The sequence below is a fragment of the Octopus sinensis genome, linkage group LG11, assembly GCF_006345805.1.
Source record: "Octopus sinensis linkage group LG11, ASM634580v1, whole genome shotgun sequence".
In the NCBI taxonomy this organism is placed as follows: Eukaryota; Metazoa; Mollusca; class Cephalopoda; order Octopoda; family Octopodidae; genus Octopus; species Octopus sinensis.
In genome coordinates this window covers 18,967,018-18,987,017 of record NC_043007.1, presented here as the reverse complement: position 1 = coordinate 18,987,017, position 20,000 = coordinate 18,967,018, and the positions used below count along the sequence as shown (strand labels likewise).

The window sequence follows — 20,000 nt, the reverse complement described above, 5'->3', positions numbered from 1 at the left end:
ACTCCAAGACTTATTCTTTGTAAGCCTAGTACTTATTCTGTCGGCCTCCTTTGCCGAACTGCTAAGTTACAGGGATGTAAACACACCAGCATCAGTTGTCAAGTGCTGTTAGGGGGACAAACACATACACACACACACACATATATACATATGTACGACAGGCTTCTTTCAGTTTCCATCTACCAGTTCCACTCATGAGGCTTTGGTTGGCACGAGGCCAAAGTGCCATGCAGTGGGACTGAACCCAGAGCCATGTGTTTGGTAAGCAAGCTACTTACCACACAGCCACTTGTGCCTGCTGCACCACCCTGGTAGATCAAAGCCTTCAATGTTAGGGTAACTTTCTTACCCTAACTGATGTTAAGGATGGTGTGGAGGCAGCACTGATGGTAGCAGTCAAGAATTCACAGGTGATAAAAAGAAGTGACTCTCACCTCAGAGATATTGGCAAGGATTCAGTACAGTAGCTTCTGTACATGCAGACCTTTATATTTTTTCCCTCGGATGTTTGCTCTACCAGACTCTTTAATACCATTTTCCCAATATTTATTTTATGTTTAACAGTCTGTCACCAACCTCTGTGCTGGTGTCATTATCTAATTCTGTAATTAAAAAATTTTTTAATTATTTTCAGAGGATACAAGGACAAGGTATTTGTCATTAAGTGGAACCCTTTTGATGACAACCAGCTGGTTAGTGTAGGGGTGAAACACATCAAGTTCTGGACACAAACAGGTAAAAAAAAGGGTTTTGCCATTAGCTTTGATGTCTTACACACCTGCACAAGGATGGATGGAGCATCACTTCAGACGTTTCTACTACAGATTATCATGTTGTTATTGTTGTTGTTGTTGTTGTTGCTTTTGCTTGTTTCAGTCGTTAGGCTCTGGCCATGCTGGGGCACCGCCTTGAAGACCCTTTAGATGAATGAATCAACCTAAGTACTTGTAAAATTTTTTTTAAAGCCTGGTACTTATTCTATCAATCTCTTTTACTGAACAGCTAAGTTACAGGGATGTAAACACACCAACACCGGTTGTCATGTGGTGGTGGTGGTGGAGACAAACACAGATACAAAGACACACACACATAGACATACATACATATCTTTCTATCTATCTGTCTGTTATTCTCTCTCAATTTATATATATATATATATATATATGTATATATATTCATTGCTTCACAACCGATGCTGGTGTGTTTACATCCCCGTAACCTAGCGGTTTGGCAAAAGAGACCAATAGAATAAGTACTAGGCTTACAAAGAATAAGTCCTGGGGTCGATTTGCTCAACTAAAGGCAGTGCTCCAGCATGGCCACACTGAAATGACTGAAACAAGTAAAAGAGTAAAAGAGTGTATGATCACAGGGAGATTTGACTGTGGTTTCTTGCATATCTAGTGACCACATAGAGAACTCCTTCACTGCCTTGTTGTTGGCAGTGGACAAAAACAGTGTCGGACAGCAAGATAGAAATGACCAGGCATGGAATAGGCGTAATACGATAAAGTACCATCTTCCAAACCTGAAAATGAAGAATTTCCCCCAATTACATGGACCCTTTTTTTCTGTTTCAATTGTTCCAGGTGGAGGGTTTACATCTCACCGTGGTGTATTTGGTAAAGACTCCAAGATCTGTGACATGCTTTGTATCAGCTTTGGTAAATCTGTGGAATGCTGTTTTTCTGGAGGCAGTGATGGGAATGTGTTTGCTTGGTTTGGTAACTCAATCCAAAGAACCGTCAAAGCTCATGAAGGACCTTGTTTTGCCATGCACTCTTTGGAAAAGGTAACGACTCAAGAATTTTTCCTTGTAAATGATCATGTAAATTTTCAGTGTGTGTGTGTGTGTACTTTCTTGTGTGTGGCAATGTAATATGAAAGGCGGCGAGCTGGCAGAATCGTTAGCACACCGGGCAAAATGCCTAGTGGTATTTCATCTGTGAGGTGGCGAGCTGGCAGAAACGGTAGTGCACCAGGTGAAATGCTTAGTGGTATTTCATCTGCCGTTACGTTCTGAGTTCAAATTCCACCAAGGTCGACTTTGCCTTTCATCCTTTCGGGGTCGATTAAATAAGTACCAGTTACACACTGGGGTCCATATAATCGACTTAATCCCTTTGTCTGTCCTTGTTTGTCCCCTCTGTGTTTAGCCCCTTGTGGGTAATAAAGAAATAAATGTATATGTATATGTGTATGTATATATATATTTTTTTTTTGTTTTCTTATATATATATATACACACATATATATACATATAATGGAGAAATTAAGCAAAATGTATAAATTGGTGATGAGTAAAGCACCAGCACAGTTTTGATTACATGTTGTTATCTGTAGATTATTTACTGCGGGGACTTCGTAGTGGTTGGGGTAAAAGTATTAATAAAATAAGAGATGGAATGTGTAATAGACTTTATTGGGTACAACACATGTTTCGACCCGTTCTAGGTCTCTTCAGGTACATCAATAATAAGTCTCACTAGAGATTTCTTGAGTCAGCTTCCATAACGCTATATGTCCATCAAATTTGAGAATGAGTAAAATATATATGTCCCCCCACCATTGGTTGACAACCGATGTTTATGTCCCCGTAACTTAGCGGTTCGGTAAAAGAGACCAATAGAATAAATACTAGGCTTACAAAGAATAAGTTGCAAGGTCGATTTGTTCGACTAAATCGGTGCTCCAGCATGGCCTCAGTCAAATGACCGAAACAAATAAAAGAATGAAAGAGCAACTCATACAAACATGGAAAAAAAACAGATGTAAAAACAAACAAAAAAAGCCGATGCTGTGGCCAGAAATTGAAACCCTGATACTTAGGTATCCTTCATCTTCCTTCTTCGTTTCTCTTCAGGGCTTCGTCACAGGTGGGAAAGATGGTAACGTGTCTTTATGGGACAGTGAATTCCTCCAGTGTCTTCGGACGTATTCCATAAAACGGTCGTCATTCACCAAAGGCATGCATGGTGTGCTGGTCGAAGACTTCCCGGCTGTCCGAGCGGTCATTCTTGGACATGGTAAGATCCTGGTTGGGACAAAGAATGGAGAAGTGCTGGAAATAGAAAAAGACGGTCCAATGACAATTCTAACACAGGTGGGTCACAACATTTCTTTCCATGTTTTTATTATTGTTGTAGTTCTTATGATGTAGTAGCAGTAATAGTAGTAGCAGTGGTGGTGGTGGTAGTAGTAGTAGTAGTAGTAGTAGTAGTAGTAGTAGTAGTAGTGGTGGTAGTAGAAAATCTTTTAGTATTAGATATAATATTAGTTTTAATAAAGTGGTGGTGATGGTGGTGGTTTATGCAATAGTGGGGGTGGTAGCAGCAATAATGGTGATTGCAGTAGTGATGATAGTGGTGGTGGTAGTGGTAGTGACGATGGTGATTGCAGTGGTGATAGCGGTGGTGGTGGTAGCGGTGACAAGAGTGATTGCTGTGGTGATGGTGGTGGTGGTGATGGCGGTGGTGATGATGATGTTGGTGGTGGTAGCAGCGACAACAGTGATTGCGGTGGTGGTGGTGATAGTGGTGATAGTGGTTGTGATGGCAGCAGCAATGGTGCAGTGGAGATGGTGGTGGTGATGGTAGTGGTGATGGTGGTGATAATGGTGATGGTGATGGTGGTGGTGGTGGTGATGGTAGTAGTAGTAGTAGTGGTAGTAGTAGAGGCTAACACTGTCTTTCTTTGTCTTTTAGTAGTAGTAGTAGTAGTAGTAGTAGTTGAAGTAGTAATAGTAGTAGTAGTAGAAGTAGTGGTAGTGGTAGTAGTAGAGGCTAACACTGTTTTTCTTTGTCTGTTTCTCACTCTCTCTGCTTTTCTTTATCTCTCTCTTTCCCTCCCTTTGTCTCCCTCTCTCTCTCTCTCTCTTCCTCTCTTTTAATCCGTTTCCTTCTCTTCCTCCCAGGGTCACAAAATGGGTGAAGTATGGGGCTTAGACACACACCCTTCCAAGAAGATGTGCGCCACAGTCAGCGATGACAAAAGCCTTCGTCTCTGGGACGTCAGCAACCATTACATGGTGAATTTCAAGCGGTTGAAGATTGCAGCCAGGTGTGTGAGTTTCTCACCAGATGGCAGTGTCATCGCTGTTGGATATAAGGACGGTCAGTGAACTTTGACCTTATACTTTCAAAAATCTCTTTGCACTTGGGGGGGGGGTCATGTCTGGATGCTGTTGTGGGGCAATGAGCTGCATCTTTGTGTGTGTATATATATATTTGTAAACTACCATTGCCTTTTATTCCACCCCACAATATATATATACAGGGTGTGATGGGTAAATTGTTGCCCATCCTAATCTTATTCTCACAGCTATGCTCTCAGAGCATCCACCTCCGCTACTAACTTGGTCACCTTGACAACGGAAGCTATCTACTACCTCTAGCTTGCTCCCCTGGCAGTTGATGGAGTCTGTGCATTTTCAGTGTCTATTATACCTGTGCACCTTACACATACAAAAGCTAGTTTCCCTGTTAACCTTCTTCTGATGTTGCTACACCTTTTGTGTGTCCAGGTGTATCATATGGAGTTCCTACCTACACCTTTTTTGGAAATCGAGCAGGGCCATCAACCTGAGATGATTTGTGCTTTGTCTGCCCTCCTACTTACTATGAGTTTGGTTTTTGGTAGGTTAACTCTAGCTTCCATACCTGGAACTTCTTCCCTAGTTCAGGTAGTGATTCAGGAATTTCTTCTTTAGTTCAGGTGACTACAAATTAAATGCATTCATCCAGGTATAGATATGATAATGAAATTATTGTATACAGTGCTCAGGTGCACCACAACTTGTCAAAAGTGCATATAAAGCATATGCAGTAATGTACAAATGTCTGGAAAGTGAACAGTGTATGAGTCAGATACATGCTTGCGGAGGGGAGAAAATCAGGTGTAGTGTTGGCGAATCTCAGGAAGCATGGAAGTTTTGAAGGATGCAGTGCTCCGACTACTAACAACTGATGCCGGCAGTTTGTTCCATGCTTCAACAACTCTTAGCGTAAAAAAATGTTTCCAAAAGTCATGGGAGCTGTGCTGTTTTCTGACTTTGTAAACATGTCCACGGGTGTTAGACAGGTGGAGTTTGAAAAGGTGCTCAGAGTTATTGTTGGTAAGATGGTTAATAATTTTATGGGTGTCTGCCAAGTCAGCTGCCAGACGTCGGAGTTTCAATGTATCCATGCCCAGGGAAGTAAGGCGTTCAAAATATGGCAAATGTCTGATGGAGGGTATTCTCTTAGCTGCATGTTGCTGAAGATTTGTTCCATACTTCAGTTTGTTCCATGCTTCAGCAACTCTCAGCATGAAAAAATGTTTCCTAAAGTCATGGGAGCTGTGCGGTTTTCTGGCTTTGTAAACATGTCCACAGGTGTTAGACAGGTGGAGTTTGAAAAGGTGCTCAGAGTTATTGTTGGTAAGATGGTTAATAATTTTATGGATCTCTGCCAAATCAGCTACCAGATGATATTTGGCAGGAAGTGCTTAGTTAATTAGAGGAAGGTGGAGTTTCCATTGGAAGTGCAGAAGAAGTGACAAAATAACAGTTATAGTCTAAACATTATTAATCCACTTTCATCGGATCTTACGTTTTGTGTCCTGTCTTCAATTTTTCCTATCAGGTAGTTTTGAAGTTGTCAATGTGGACACGATGAATGAGGTTGCATCGTACCATCACAGGAAAGAGGAAATATCAGACATCAAATTCTCACCAAGTAAGTAACTTCCTCTGTTTTTCGGGGGTCGGTGTGTGGTCTTACAGAGAGGAGGAAGGGTGGGAAAAGGTGCCGTGTTTTATAGGGATACTGAAGCATTATGGGAGTTGGGTGCAGTGGGGAAACTGGTTTGTTAATGGAAACGTATGAATGTCTGAATGCTTTTGTCTTGAGATTTTGGGACAAGGAGGAGGATAGGGTCCTGCCCCCTATGCCTGTATTGTGGGGGTTGCTACGTAGAGGAAAACTTGAATAGGTGCTGACACATTGGAAAGGCATGCCTGTCACTTTATAGGGGAGACGAATGATGCATTGTGGGAAGGACATTATACTGGTAGAATGTGTTTATAAAACATCATTTTCTCTTGGCTTTATTGAGAAAATTCTATAGTTTGTAAGATATTTGTTGTTTTTTTCTTCAATTTCTGCAATTTCAACCAATCACTGACGTCTGTTGAGGTGAAAACATTCTGTGCTGTATGAATATGTCCCTCGTTTAAGAAACAGATTGAGTTTATTTACATTTCTGAAGAAAAAAAGATACCCTTCCCTAACCCTAACTCTAACCCTAACCCTAAAACAGATTGAAATGCAATAGATCGATACTAGGGTCATAATTATGGGTGATAATTTCATATGACACCGCCAGAAAAAACTGCCGTTCAAACCGAAAAGATCCGTTACCATTTACCAAATTTCACTCAAATTTCAATGCTTTAGTTGACCCAAGGGAACAGTAGAAGACAACCTTCTTTCTTTATGTTTTCTGTTTTCTCTGTTTACAGACCCTGGCAAGTATTTGGCTGTTGCATCCCATGACAACTTTGTAGACCTATACAACACGGACAGCTTAAAGAGGGTCGGCATCTGTAAGGGCTGTTCCAGCTACATCACACACATTGATTGGGATAAAGAAGGTAAGTACAGTAAAAGCCCTTGTTTTTATGTCCTTTGTTTTTTTATGGCTTTGTGAGAGTGATGTGGGGGGGGGGCACTGTTTGTTTGGTTTGCGGAGGAGTGATATTAGATGGGGCTTGGGCTGAGTATTTCCAGCACCCAAGGAAATTAGACTTTTATGGAAAAGAGCAGAAGCAGGCAGAAATTTTTTCCCATTTTCAGTTACTTTTGTCATAATTCATCATCATCAATTATGATTAAAAAATCAAGAATTGTATTTATTTTGTATGTAATGAAAAGATTTTTTAAATTCCAATCACACACACACACACACATACACTAATATACACACACACACACACACACACACACATGCTCTGACACACACTCATGCACTATCTCTCTCTCTCACACACACAAACACACACACACTCATGCTCTCTCTCACACACACATACAGTCATGTTCTCTCTCTCTCTCTCTCTTACACACACACAACTACATTCCCTCTCTCTCACACACACACATGCTCTCTCATGTTCTCTCTCTCTCTCTCTCTTTGTCTTACACACACACACACACACACTCTCTCTCTCTCTCACACACACACATGCTCACACACACACACACACAGTCATATTCTCTCTCTCTCACACACACATGCTCACACACATACAGTCATGTTCTCTCTCTCACACACACACACACACAAACACACATGATCCTCTCTCATCCTATTTTGTTTAATTTTTAAAAAAAATTTTCTAATATTTGTTTTTCTTTACTCCAGGTAGAGTCATAATGGTAAACTCTGGTGCCAGAGAACAACTGTTTTTCGAAGCTCCAAGAGGGAAACGATTTAACCTGAGACAAGCAGAAGTGGACAAATTCCACTGGGCCAGTTGGACATGTGTCCTCGGCACCACCTGTGAGGGCATTTGGCCCAGCAAGGCTGACATCACCGATATCAATGCCACATCCTTGTCCAATGACAAGACTCTCCTGGCAACGGCCGACGACTTTGGATTATTGAAAATTTTCCAGTTCCCAGTCAAGGTAATAATCCACGTTTATTTATTTGCTTTTATCTCTCCCTATTTCTACCCCTCCCCACTCACACTTTGAAACCCCTACCTCCCTTTTTTTTCGTAAGGGGGTAACTAGGATTTGTTTTGTATTCTTGTTTTGTTGGTTTCAGTGGTTTTTTAAGGTTGATGAAGTACGGGTGCTCAGGCATGGCTGTGGGGGTCGAGAAGGTTGCTTTCCCGACCGTGTGGTCTTGGGTTCGGTCCCACTGCGTGGCACCTTGGGTTGGTGTCTCTCTGCTATAGCCCTGGGCCGACCAAAACTTTACGAGTAGATTTGATTGACAGAAACTGAAAGGAGTCCGTTGTCATCATCATCATCATCATCATCACCATCATCACCATCATCATCATCATCATCACCATCATCGTCATTGTCATCGTCGTCATCATCATCATCATCGTCATAAAATAATAATAATAAACATTGTGTACAGTGCTCAGGTGCACTACAACTCATCTAAAGTGCATATATAATCAGGTGTAGTTTCGACAGATTTCGGAAAGCATGAGGGCCTTAAAGGATGCAGTGTCATGGCAGTCAACAACTGACGCAGGCAGTTTATTCCATGCTTCAGCAACTCTGAGCGTGAAGAAATGTTTCCGAAAGTCATGGGAGCTGTGTTGTTTTCTGACTTTGTAGGCATGTCCACGTGTGTTAGACACATGGAGATCAAAAAGGTGTTCAGTGTTGTTATTGGTGAGGTGGTTGACAACTTTGTGGGTGTCTACCAAGTCTGTCGCCAGACGCCGGAGCTTCAGTGAATCCATGCCCAGAGAAACAAGGCGCTCAGAATATGGTAGGTGTCTGATGGAGGGTATGCGTTTGGTTGCACGTCTCTGAACTGATTCCAGGAGGTCAATGTTCTGAGCAAGATAGGCGTTCCAAACTGATGATGCGAATTCCAAGTGTGGTCGTACCATAGCTGTATACAGTTTTAAATAGATGGCTGGAGAGCGGCTAACAAAAGTCTTGCTGAGTGATGCCAAGACACCCTCGGCCTTCTTGACAATTTTAGAGATATGCTTTGTCCAACGCAAATCACTGCTGACAGTGATGCCTAGGTCATGCTCATCATCATCATCATCATCACCATCATCATCATCATCATCATCAACATTATCATCATCATCATCATCAACATCATCATCACCATCATCATCAACAACAACATCATCATCATTTTAATGTCCACTCTTCTATGCTTGCATGGGCCAGACAGAATTATAGGTGTGTGTGTGTGTGTGCTTTTGTGTACCTTTATCTGGACATCGAATAATGGTCATAATTAAGCATTAGCATCCTACAAGCGAGGTTGTTCGTTACCAGACTTCCATGACGAATGTAGGGATGTGTTACCTTGATTGGAAACGGGTGAAGGATGGCAACAGGAAGGGCATCTGGCCATTGAGAATGGACTTCAACAAAATTTGTTTGACCCATACAGTCATGGAAAAGTGAACAAAGGCGTAGGAGTGGCTGTGTGGTAAGTAGCTTGCTTATCAACCACATGGTCTCGGGTTCAGTCCCACTATGTGACACCTTGAGCAAGTGTCTTCTACTATAGCCTTGGGCCGACCAAAGCCTTGTGAGTGGATTTGGTTGACGGAAACTGAAAAGAAGCCCATTGTATATATGTATATATATATGTGTGTGTGTATGTTTATGTGTTTGTGTTTGTCCCCCAACATCGCTTGACAACCGATGGTGGTGTGTTTACGTCCCTATAACTTAGCGGTTTGGCAATAGAGACCAATAGAATAAGTATTAGGCTTACAAAGAATAAGTCCTGGGGTCGATTTGCTCGACTAAGGACGGTGCTCCAGCATGGCCACAGTGAAATGACTGAAACAAAAAAAAAAGAGATCAAATTATGATGATGATGATGATGAGGAGAACTGTGGCCTCGGTTTGGGACCCTGGTCACAAATTTATAGTGAAACCTGATGGAGGCCTTTATAAATAGCATTAATGATATTCACATTTTAACCCCTAAATTTCAGGGTCAGCTTGCTAAGTTCAAGAAATACACTGGACACAGTGCCCATGTGACCAACGTCCGATGGTGTTTTGATGACCAAAAGCTTGTCACCGTCGGTGGCGCTGATATGTCTGTGATGGTGTGGGCTGCCACTAATCCAGCAGCAAAAGCTGATATCTGCCGAGGAGACAGTGATGACTCACAGACAGATTCTGATGAAGAAGGTATAAAGATTTTTTTTCAACCATTTTCTATAATTTTCATTTTTCAATTTCTTTGTTGTTACCGAGATGCTTTTCATTGTTATTTGTTACCATGAGGGGGTTGTATGGTTCTGCAAATCTAGATATTTCTTCAGTTGTCTATCTATATCTATCTTGTATTAGATTACTTTTTATGACAAAAATAATGCTAATTCTAAAAAAAAAAAAAAGGAAAAGAAAAAGATAATGGCTACCTTCTCGAGTCATATGGACACCTAAGGGTCAGTTTCCCAATCTCCATGTCGTACGAATTCCCCACCTGGACACAGCAGTCAAAAATCGTAAAAAATAGGGATTTTCATAGAAAAAAAGCACCTTTTTGATGTAAATAATTTTTGGTGTTAACATGGTCCGATTTGAAGAGCAAGCCTTCTTCTATCATACTCTCAATTTTGGTCAACTTGCGCCGCAGGGTCTCGGAGGAGATAGTGTTAGTTGAAGGCTACGAAACCTTCCACACACACACACACACACACATACAACTTCAGCTTTATATATATAGATTACAGTAAACCTACTGTAATTCTACTGCTACTTTAAATCCACTGGATTAATCCCTTATCCCACTGTAAATCTTACCCCCTATTATTGCTGCAATTCTACTGACCCTGTAAACCTGCTGCTGTGGTATTCATCCCACCGTAAAACTGCTACTATTACTGATTTATCTCCCCTTATTTACAGGTTATGACAGCGATGTTGATCGAGAGAAGAACATGGACTACAGCAGCAAGATCTATGCTGACTCTCTACATCGGAGGGAAGGCATCAGACCCAACATGGTCTGCGCAAACGGAGACTTACACACCAAGTATGTAGTGTCTGTTGTATTTTGTGTGTGTGTGGTCTTGGTTGTTATTGCTCTTTAGCCCTAGGTCATAACCTTTCTGTCTTTTAAAGATACAGAGATACAACGTTCAGTTTGTTTTTGCCTTTCCTAAGATGGGTGTGGTTTCAGAAAAGATTTGGCTGCTATTTCTAGCAAATTGAGTGACCACATACAGGCTCTTTGTTGGTCTGTAAATGAACATACCTTTCCCTGTGGCTCAAACCCCTTTTCACCAAAGAGCCCTTGCTCTGTGTGTGTGTGTGTGTGTGTGTTGAAGTGGTACTCATAGGTATGATTGGTACTCATAAGTATGAGTGATACTCATTGATATGAGTGATGCTCATAAGTACGAGTGGTACTCATAAGCATGAGTGATACACATAAGTACGAGTGGTACTCATAAGTATGAGTGATACTCATAAGTACGAGTGGTACTCATAAGTATGAGTGGTACTCATTGATATGAGTGGCACTCATAAGTACGAGTGGTACTCATAAGTACGAGTGGTACTCATAAGTATGAGTGATACTTATTGATATGAGTGATACTCATAGGTACAAGTGGTACTCATTAGCATGAGTGATACTCATTGATATGAGTGATACTCATAAGTATGAGTGGTACTCATAAGTACGAGTGGTACTTATAAGTATGAGTGGTACTCATGAGGATTGTGTCTGTGATGAGTGAAATCTTTTCTTATTTGTAAATGTATTTTGTTATTTATTTTATTTATTTTGTCAATTCTTCAAAACTTCCACTGACTTCCTCCACCAAACTTGACTGTGGTTCCTTGTGGCCCCCTGAAGTGCATCGTCTGTCACTCGGAATTTGAACCCACCTCCTAAGGTTTTGAACAACGAAGCGTTCATGAACAGCAAGAAGAAGAGAACAGCCCCAGTGTCTGTGAGTTATACATTCTGTTACTACTACTACTACTACTACTATCACCACTACTACTACTACCACAACTACTTACTACTACCATCACCACCACTACTACACCCACCACCACCCTATCACTACTATTACTACTACTACTTCTGTTTACTACTACAACAACCACCAGTCACCACCACTGGTGGTGGTGATGATGATGATGATAATTATTATTATTATCATGATGGTGGTGGCGGTGGTGATGATGAAGATGAGGGTGATGAAGATGATGAGGGTGGTGGTGGTGGTGGTGATGGTGATGATGATGATTATTATGATGGTGGTGGTGGTGATGATGAAGATGATGATGATGATGATGACATTAGCTTTTTGTTTTACGCAGGGCCTCGTGTTAGACCACGTGCATGGTTACCGAGGTTTCGATGCACGCTGCAACCTGCATTACCTTGACGACAGCGGAGATGTTGTTTTCCACACGGCTGGAGTTTGTATAGTACAGAACATCGCAACTGGTAAGTAACACACACACACACACACACACACACACACAAGCACACACACACACACACACACACACACACAAGCACACACAAACATGCACACACACATACACACACACACACACACACACACACACACACACATATATATATATATATATATATATACATATATATATACACACATGTAAATACATATACATACACAGGCACACACACACATACATATATACACACATATAAATACATATACATATATAAGCAGACACACACACACATATACATATATACACACATACAAATACATATACATTCACAGGCACACACGCACATACATATATACACACACACGTAAATACATATACATATGAAAGTGTGTATATGTGCAAGAGTGTGTGTATGCATGTGAGAGAGTGTGTATATATGTGCTGAGATTTGCAGCACATATATAAAACCGTTTCTTTCCTCTGCCAGGAACCCAGAGTTTCTACACAGGACACACAGACGACATCCTGTGCCTCAGCGTCAACTCCCACCCGAGATTCAAAAACACAGTGGCCAGCGGTCAACTTGGTAACCCACCCTGCATACATATATGGGAAGCTTACAGTAAAGAGACTCTGTCCATTTTGGAAGGCGTTCACAGCAAAGGAACTTGTTCTTTGGATTTCTCCAGCACCGGACGGTACCTAATTTCTGTAGGTTTAGAATCCGAACACAAAATCGCTCTTTGGAAATGGCAAGAAGGTAAGATTTTGTTATAGACTCTGAAAAATGGTTTCTTATTTCTTTACTGCCCACAAGGGGCTACACACAGAGGGGACAAACAAGGACAGACAAAGGGATTAAGTTGATTACGTCGACCCCATATGCTCTCTTTACTCTTTTACTCTTTTACTTGTTTCAGTCATTTGACTGCAGCCATGCTGGAGCACCGCCTTTAATCGAGCAACTCGACCCCGGGACTTATTCTTTTGTAAGCCCAGTACTTATTCTATTGGTCTCTTTTGCCGAACTGCTAAGTAACGGGGACATAAACACACCAGCATCGGTTGTCAAGCAATGCTAGGGGGCCACACACAAATACACACACGCATATATACATATACATATATACTACGGGCTTCTTTCAGTTTCCGTCTACCAAATTCATTCACAAGTCTTTGGTCGGCCCGAGGCTATAGTAGAAGACACTTGCCCAAGGTGCCAAGCAGTGGGACTGAACCCAGAACGATATGGTTGGTAAACAAGCTACTTACCACACAGCCACTCTTGCGCCTATGTATATACATGCGTGTATATACATATGTGTGTGTGTCAGAGAGAATGGCATCAATATCCAATGCTCACCTTCACATGGTGTCTATTACCAGACATCCTTCCTAATGCCAAACCATTTCTCAGAAATGGCAGAAACGTTAGCACGCCAGGCGAAATGATTAGCGGTGTTTCGTCTGCTGTTATGTTCTGAGTTCAAATTCTGCTGAGGTTGAATTTGCCTTTCATCCTTTCGGGGTCGATTAAATAAGTACTAGTTACACACTGGGGTCGATGTAATCAACTTAATCCCTTTGTCCTTGTTTGTCCCCTCTATGTTTAAGCCCCCGGTGGGCAATAAAGAAATAAATCCATAACATCTAATGTCAATCATTCATCATCATCATCATCATCATACTGGGGTCAGTGTAATCAACTAACCCCTCCCCAACAATTTCAAGCCTGGTTCCCAAAAGTAGAAGGAATTATTATATAAATTGTAGTTGTGACCCCCGTGCTGGTGGCACATAAAAAGTACCATCTGATTTTGGTCGATGCCACCTACTCTGGCCCCTGTGGCAGTGGCACATAAAAAGCACCCACTACACTCTCGGAGTGGTTGGCATTAGGAAGGGCATCCAGCTGTATAAACACTGCCAGATCAGAATGGGGCTTGGTGCAGTCTTCTGTCTGCTCAGACCCCAGTCAAACTGTCCGACCCATGCCAGCATAGAAAGCAGACGTTAAATGACGACGATGATGATGATGATTACTAGTATTATTATTATTATTTTTTATTACATTTATTTTGTTATTCTTTTTTGTTGTAGGTACACAAGTTGCTTGTGCCAACGGCCATACTGACCGAATCTTCCGAGCTGAATTCCGGCCAGACTCTGACCATGAGATTGTTAGTGTTGGAGTTAAGCACGTCAGGTTTTGGACAGTGACTGGCAGCCAACTGGTCGGGAAGCGAGGAATCCTCACAAACTGCACTGATGGAGGTAACCCCTGCAAAATGCAAACCATGCTCTCTGTGGCCTTTGCAAATGTAAGTCTGCCCCTTTTCGTTTGTGTCATCATCATCATCGTCATCATCGTTGTCATTATTTAACGTCTGTTTTCCATGCTGTCATGGGTTAGAGGGTTTGGCATGGATGCTGGCAAGCCAAAGAGCTGCACCAAGCTCCATTTGTCTGTTCTGACATGGCTTCTATGCTGGGATCATCATCCTCATCCTTATCGTTTAACGTCCACTTTCCATGCTAGCATGGGTTGGACGATTTTGACCGAGGGCTGGTGAACCAGATGGCTGCACCAGGCTCCAATCTTGATTTGGTAGAGTTTCTACAGCTTGATGCCCTTCCTAATGCCTACCACTCCGAGAGTGTAGTGGGTGCTTTTTACGTGCCACCGGCACAGGGGCCAGTCAGGCGGTACTGGCAACGACCTCGCTCGAATCTTTTTATACATGCCACCAGCACAGATACCAGTAAGGTGATGCTGGTAATGATCACGCTCGAATGGTGCCCTTTTATGTGCCACTGGCATGAAAGCCAGTCGGCTGCTCTGGCAACAATCACGCTCGGATGGTGCTGACCTTCCTAATGCCAACCACTTTACAGAGTGTACTGGGTGCTTTTTACATGGCACCAGCACCAACAGGGTTACTGAATAACCTGCAAGGCAAAACCCTGCCTCAGCCAGAAGGAGGGAATAAGAGTGAGAGGAGTGGTGGCCTTCTGCTACATGATGAAAGATTAGAGGTATAGAGGCACAGGGGTTCATACATGTATAAGGGCTTGCTTCTGTTTCTGTCTGCTAAACCTACTCACAAGGATCAGCGACAGGGTTTATGGTAAAAGACACTTGCCTAAGGTGCCACTCACTGGGAACTGAAACCAAGTCCACATGGCTGTGAAGCAACTTTCTTAACCACACAGCCATACCTACAACAACAACATCATCATCATCATCATCATCATCATCACCATCACTTAAACCACCACCACCACCACCACCATCATCATCGAGTGTTTTAAATCTGGGTTTCATCCCCATTAGCAGGGGTGGCAGATCTACCTCAATGTCATAGCAACCGAGGTAGGTAGGTGCAGCCCACCTCAACCTTTGGGCTGGCTTGGCCCATTCTCCTTTGCTATGATGAGGCTTTTTTGGAGCTGGATTTTCTACAGGGAGCATGCCCTTGCTTACCTCTGACCTCAATTTCTAGACATAAGCGATCCCGAGACCAAGACCTCTACCATGATTTTGAAGAAATGTGGTGGAAAAATAAATCAGGAAGCAGGGATGCTACTCCCTGAGACCCTTTTCGGAGCCCTTCTACCTTATATCATCATCTCAATCATCATCATCATCATCATCATCATCATCATCGTCGTCGTCATCATCATCATGAGGGTGCTGGCTGCTTTTCACATGCTGCGAGCATGGGTACATTTATGAAGCCCTGGCACAGGTGCTTTGACACCCGAAAGGACAAACCTGTTTGTATGGAAAACAGGGATTTTACTGGGCTTGATGTTTCTCATCAAGTCCAGCAAACCCCTACATCCCTTGGTCCCTTGTCATTTCCTCAGTGAGGCCCCAGCGTCTGAAGATCCTTCTCACCACTTCGCCCCACGTCTTCCTGGGTTCACCACTCCCACAGGTACCTTCCACAATTAGACCCCAGCACTTCTTTTCACAGCTGCCCTCAACATCTCCAATACAAAACCCATCTCCCTGTTTGTTTCACCCACATTTTTATTCTATTCCAGAATAACACCACCTACACAGGGGCCCTAAGTGGTGATGTCTACGTCTGGAAGGACCATACTCTTTTACGCCTGGTAATCAAGGCACACACTGGGCCTGTCTTCTCCATGTTTACCACTATTAAAGATGGATTAATTGTAACTGGTGGCAAGGAACCCCTGTAAGTATAACCGATGCAACCATCTAAAAACTCTTCAAGACCCAAACTGAAATTCCTTGATAAGATTCTTTATGTTGAAGAATTTCAATTTGTCTTTATCTTCTTTTATCTTATACTTGCTTTAATCATTGGATTGCAGCCTATATGTCTGTGCCTGTATGTATATGTGTATATAAATTGTATATATATATATATATATATATATATATATATATATATATATATACATATACAGGGTGTGGTGGATAAATTGTCGTCTAAATTACGCAAAAAGGGAAATAACACTGACATCTCATTTTAACAGGTATATTTACTAAAATTACATTAAAATATCTTGAAATAGGAGTAAATTTATTCAATAAAATTGCCATTGGCTTTAACCACGGCCTCCAGACGACTTCAGAATCTCCTGCAACTCTTCTGGAGGGTTTCCTTGTTTAAATTGGTGAATGTGTTTAAGTGTTTGTGCCTCTTAACAGAGAGGAGGGAAAATATGCATACATATGTGATCTAATGAAGTTGTTTACGACATTCCTGTCCCCTTGTTCTCCATTAATTGTGTCCGCGTGTTTTGTGTTGCATGGAGAAGTACTGCTAAATTCAAAATATAACAAGAGCACTCACAGAGCGCAAATCTCCGCCAAGGCAATACCAATGTCCCATCAACGATTAGCCGGATATAATTTCAAAAATGAGAATATCTGAAATATACTCGACTGCTCTTACAAACAAGAATACTAAAAATGAACCCTACCGCTCTCAAAAGTTAAATAAAAAAAAAAGGGGGTGAGGGAAAAATCATCCAGAATCCTTGTCCGGACCCGGATCGATCCCACAATCTAATCACTTCGTGTCAGTAATAAGGCCAAACATCTCTGAAAGTTTCATTCGAATCCATCCAGCGGTTCTTAAGATATTTTGTACACGGACAAACAATCAAACACGACTGGAATTAATCCCTTCGCCTTAGCAAATGCGATTGTAATAAATATTGTGTCTTTTATTCTATGAAAGGAAGATTTCAAAATATCAGAAAATTCTTTTGAATGGAATGGAAATTTTTCTGTATCTAAGGGAGGTAATAGTATAAGGGAGGTAACTCTAACTTTTACGTCAACTTTATTTCAGACTAGCAGTATCGCCCGGCGTTGCTCGGGTTTGTTTCGACCCTTTAGAATTGGAATTTTTGAAAAGTAAAATTTTTTCATTATGTAGCTTGTTATTCTCTTTAAGTAAACATTTTTCTGGTTGAAATACACCGAAAAATGGTGACACAGCAGTCAAAAAATTGTAAAAAATAGGGATTTTCATAGAAAAAAAGCACCTTTTTGATGTAAATAATTTTTGGTGTTATGTTCCGATTTGAATTTTTTTCTTCTACGGAAGGAAGATCAAGCCTTCTTCAATCATACTCTCAATTTTGGTGAATTTGCGCCGCAGGGTCTCGGAGAAGATAATGTTAGTTGAAGGCTACCATACACTGACAACTTGCTGTCTGTGTATATATCTCTATATATAATATATATATATATAGAACTCACATGACAATGACAACCAAAGCTGTGGAAAGTCAACTTTCACATGTATTTCGGCACCATAGTTTGAGTACGTCTTTACCTTTTTCCCTCTCACCTGCAATTTGTTCCAATGTGAACTCTACCTTTGAATGTATGCGTGGGTGTGTGTGTGTATACATGTTTTCTCCAGGGTTACATCACCATCATCATCATCATCATCATTTAACGCCCATGTTCTATGCTGGCATGTGTTGGACCAACTTACCTGTAGAAAAATTAAGGCGGCGAGCAGGCAGAGTCGTTAGCACACCGAGCGAGATGCTTAACAGTATTTCATCTGTCTTTATGTTCTGAGTTCAAATTCCACCAAGGTTGACTTAGCCTTCCATCCTTTCGGGGTCGATTAAATAAGTACCAGTTACGCACTAGGGTCGATATAATCGATTTAATCCGTTTATCTGTCCTTGTTTGTCCCCTCTGTGTTTAGCCCCTTGTGGGTAGTAAAGAAATAGGTATTTCATCTGTCATTACGTTCTGAGTTCAAATTCCGCCAAGGTTGACTTAGCCTTTCATCCTTTCGGGGTCGATTAAATAAGTACCAGTTACGCACTGAGGTCGATGTAATCCGTTTGTCTGTCCTGTTTGTCTCCTCTATGTTTAGCCCCTTGTGGGCAATAAAGAAATCAGAAAATTAAAAAATATAAAATTCACCTGTGTCACCTTCGATACATTTACCTGTTTGTCTTCTCTAAATTTACCTGTAATTTACCTGTAATATCTTTTACATATTTACAGTACAGCTGAAAATGGTGCAGTGAAGTTGTGGGACCAAGAAATGAAGAGATGTCGTGCATTCCCTCTTGTGGATAGTGGCAGTAAAATGATTGTGGTCAAATCCGTTTGTCGGGCCAAGGTAAAGGCACTAATCCAGCCCCTGCCCACTCCACCATTTTCTTTTCCCAACTTCCAATCTTCAGTTATCTATTTTGCCTTTATACTTTTATTCTTTTTATTTGTTTCAGTCATTTGACTGTGGCCATGCTGGAGCACCGCCTTTAGTCAAACAAATTGACCCCAGGGCTTATTCTTTGAAAGCCTAGTACTTATTCTTTCGGTCTCTTTTGCCGAACCACTAAGTTACAGGGACATAAACACACCAACACTGGCTGTCAAGCGATGGTGGGGCGACAAACACAAAGACACAAACATACCACACACACACACACACACACACATACACACACACACACAGACGACGGGCTTCTTTCAGTTTCCGTCTACCAAATCCACTCACAAGGCTTTGGTCAGCCCTAGGCTATCGTTGAAGACACTTGTCCATGGTGTCACTTAGTGGGACTGAACCCAAAACCAAGTTGTTGATAAGCAACCTACTTACCACACAGCCACTCCTGCGCCTGTTTTATTTCTTTCCTTTTAATTTTTCCTTTTTGCTTTTTTTTTAATTTTTTTAATCAGCCGATTCTGTTTTGCTCTTGGTTAGCTTCTGTTTAGCATTCACCTGTGGTCAAAAGTGCTCCAGCTAAGCCAAGACCAACATCCGGTTTTTCATTCAGATATAATATAATATTTCTTTCGATTTTCTATATGTTCTGAGTTCAAACCCTGCTGAGTTTGATTTTGCCTTTCCTTTTTCCAAGGTTGATAAAAAAAAAAACAGTACCAATTGTATACATTATTTACATTTGACGGATATTTGTCCTCATCTTGTTTGTTGTTAACACAACGTTTCCTCTGATATATTCTCCAGCCTTCATCAGGTGATGTGGGGGAAATTTCAGACCTGGGTTCTCATTCTTAAGCTATTTCCTCCCAACATGCACTATTGACATTTGAGGTGCATTTAATAAACCTGTGTGTCTTTTATACCATCATATATAGTAATTCTGTTATTTTGACTGGATTCCAAGAAGATTCAGTCTAAATATTTAAGAGTTCTTTTAATTTCTATATTGTATTTTTTTGTCCATTTTCCATTTTTCTCAGGGTAAAATTCTTGTTGGAACACATTTGAATAACGTATATGAAATTACCGAGAAGAATGGAATCACAAAACCCTTAGTAACGGGCCATGGTGAGGGCGAAGTATGGGGCCTTGA

At 41.4% G+C, this 20,000-nt stretch overlaps 1 protein-coding gene across 1 annotated transcript in view; it reads left to right on the top strand.

The window, feature by feature from the left end:
* The window catches only part of LOC115217332 (echinoderm microtubule-associated protein-like 6), a 66,423-nt gene that overhangs the window by 33,944 nt on the left and 12,479 nt on the right, over nucleotides 1-20,000 (top strand). The window contains exons 16-31 of the mRNA XM_029786991.2: nucleotides 635-735; nucleotides 1,590-1,792; nucleotides 2,864-3,103; nucleotides 3,914-4,112; nucleotides 5,622-5,714; nucleotides 6,500-6,631; nucleotides 7,402-7,667; nucleotides 9,701-9,902; nucleotides 10,626-10,752; nucleotides 11,581-11,677; nucleotides 12,054-12,183; nucleotides 12,646-12,918; nucleotides 14,259-14,479; nucleotides 16,209-16,366; nucleotides 18,679-18,796; nucleotides 19,888-20,000. The exon at nucleotides 19,888-20,000 is cut by the window's right edge and continues 76 nt beyond it. Coding sequence (XP_029642851.1) covers nucleotides 635-735; nucleotides 1,590-1,792; nucleotides 2,864-3,103; nucleotides 3,914-4,112; nucleotides 5,622-5,714; nucleotides 6,500-6,631; nucleotides 7,402-7,667; nucleotides 9,701-9,902; nucleotides 10,626-10,752; nucleotides 11,581-11,677; nucleotides 12,054-12,183; nucleotides 12,646-12,918; nucleotides 14,259-14,479; nucleotides 16,209-16,366; nucleotides 18,679-18,796; nucleotides 19,888-20,000 — 2,673 coding nt within the window. The remainder of the gene's footprint in view (nucleotides 1-634; nucleotides 736-1,589; nucleotides 1,793-2,863; nucleotides 3,104-3,913; nucleotides 4,113-5,621; nucleotides 5,715-6,499; nucleotides 6,632-7,401; nucleotides 7,668-9,700; nucleotides 9,903-10,625; nucleotides 10,753-11,580; nucleotides 11,678-12,053; nucleotides 12,184-12,645; nucleotides 12,919-14,258; nucleotides 14,480-16,208; nucleotides 16,367-18,678; nucleotides 18,797-19,887) is intronic.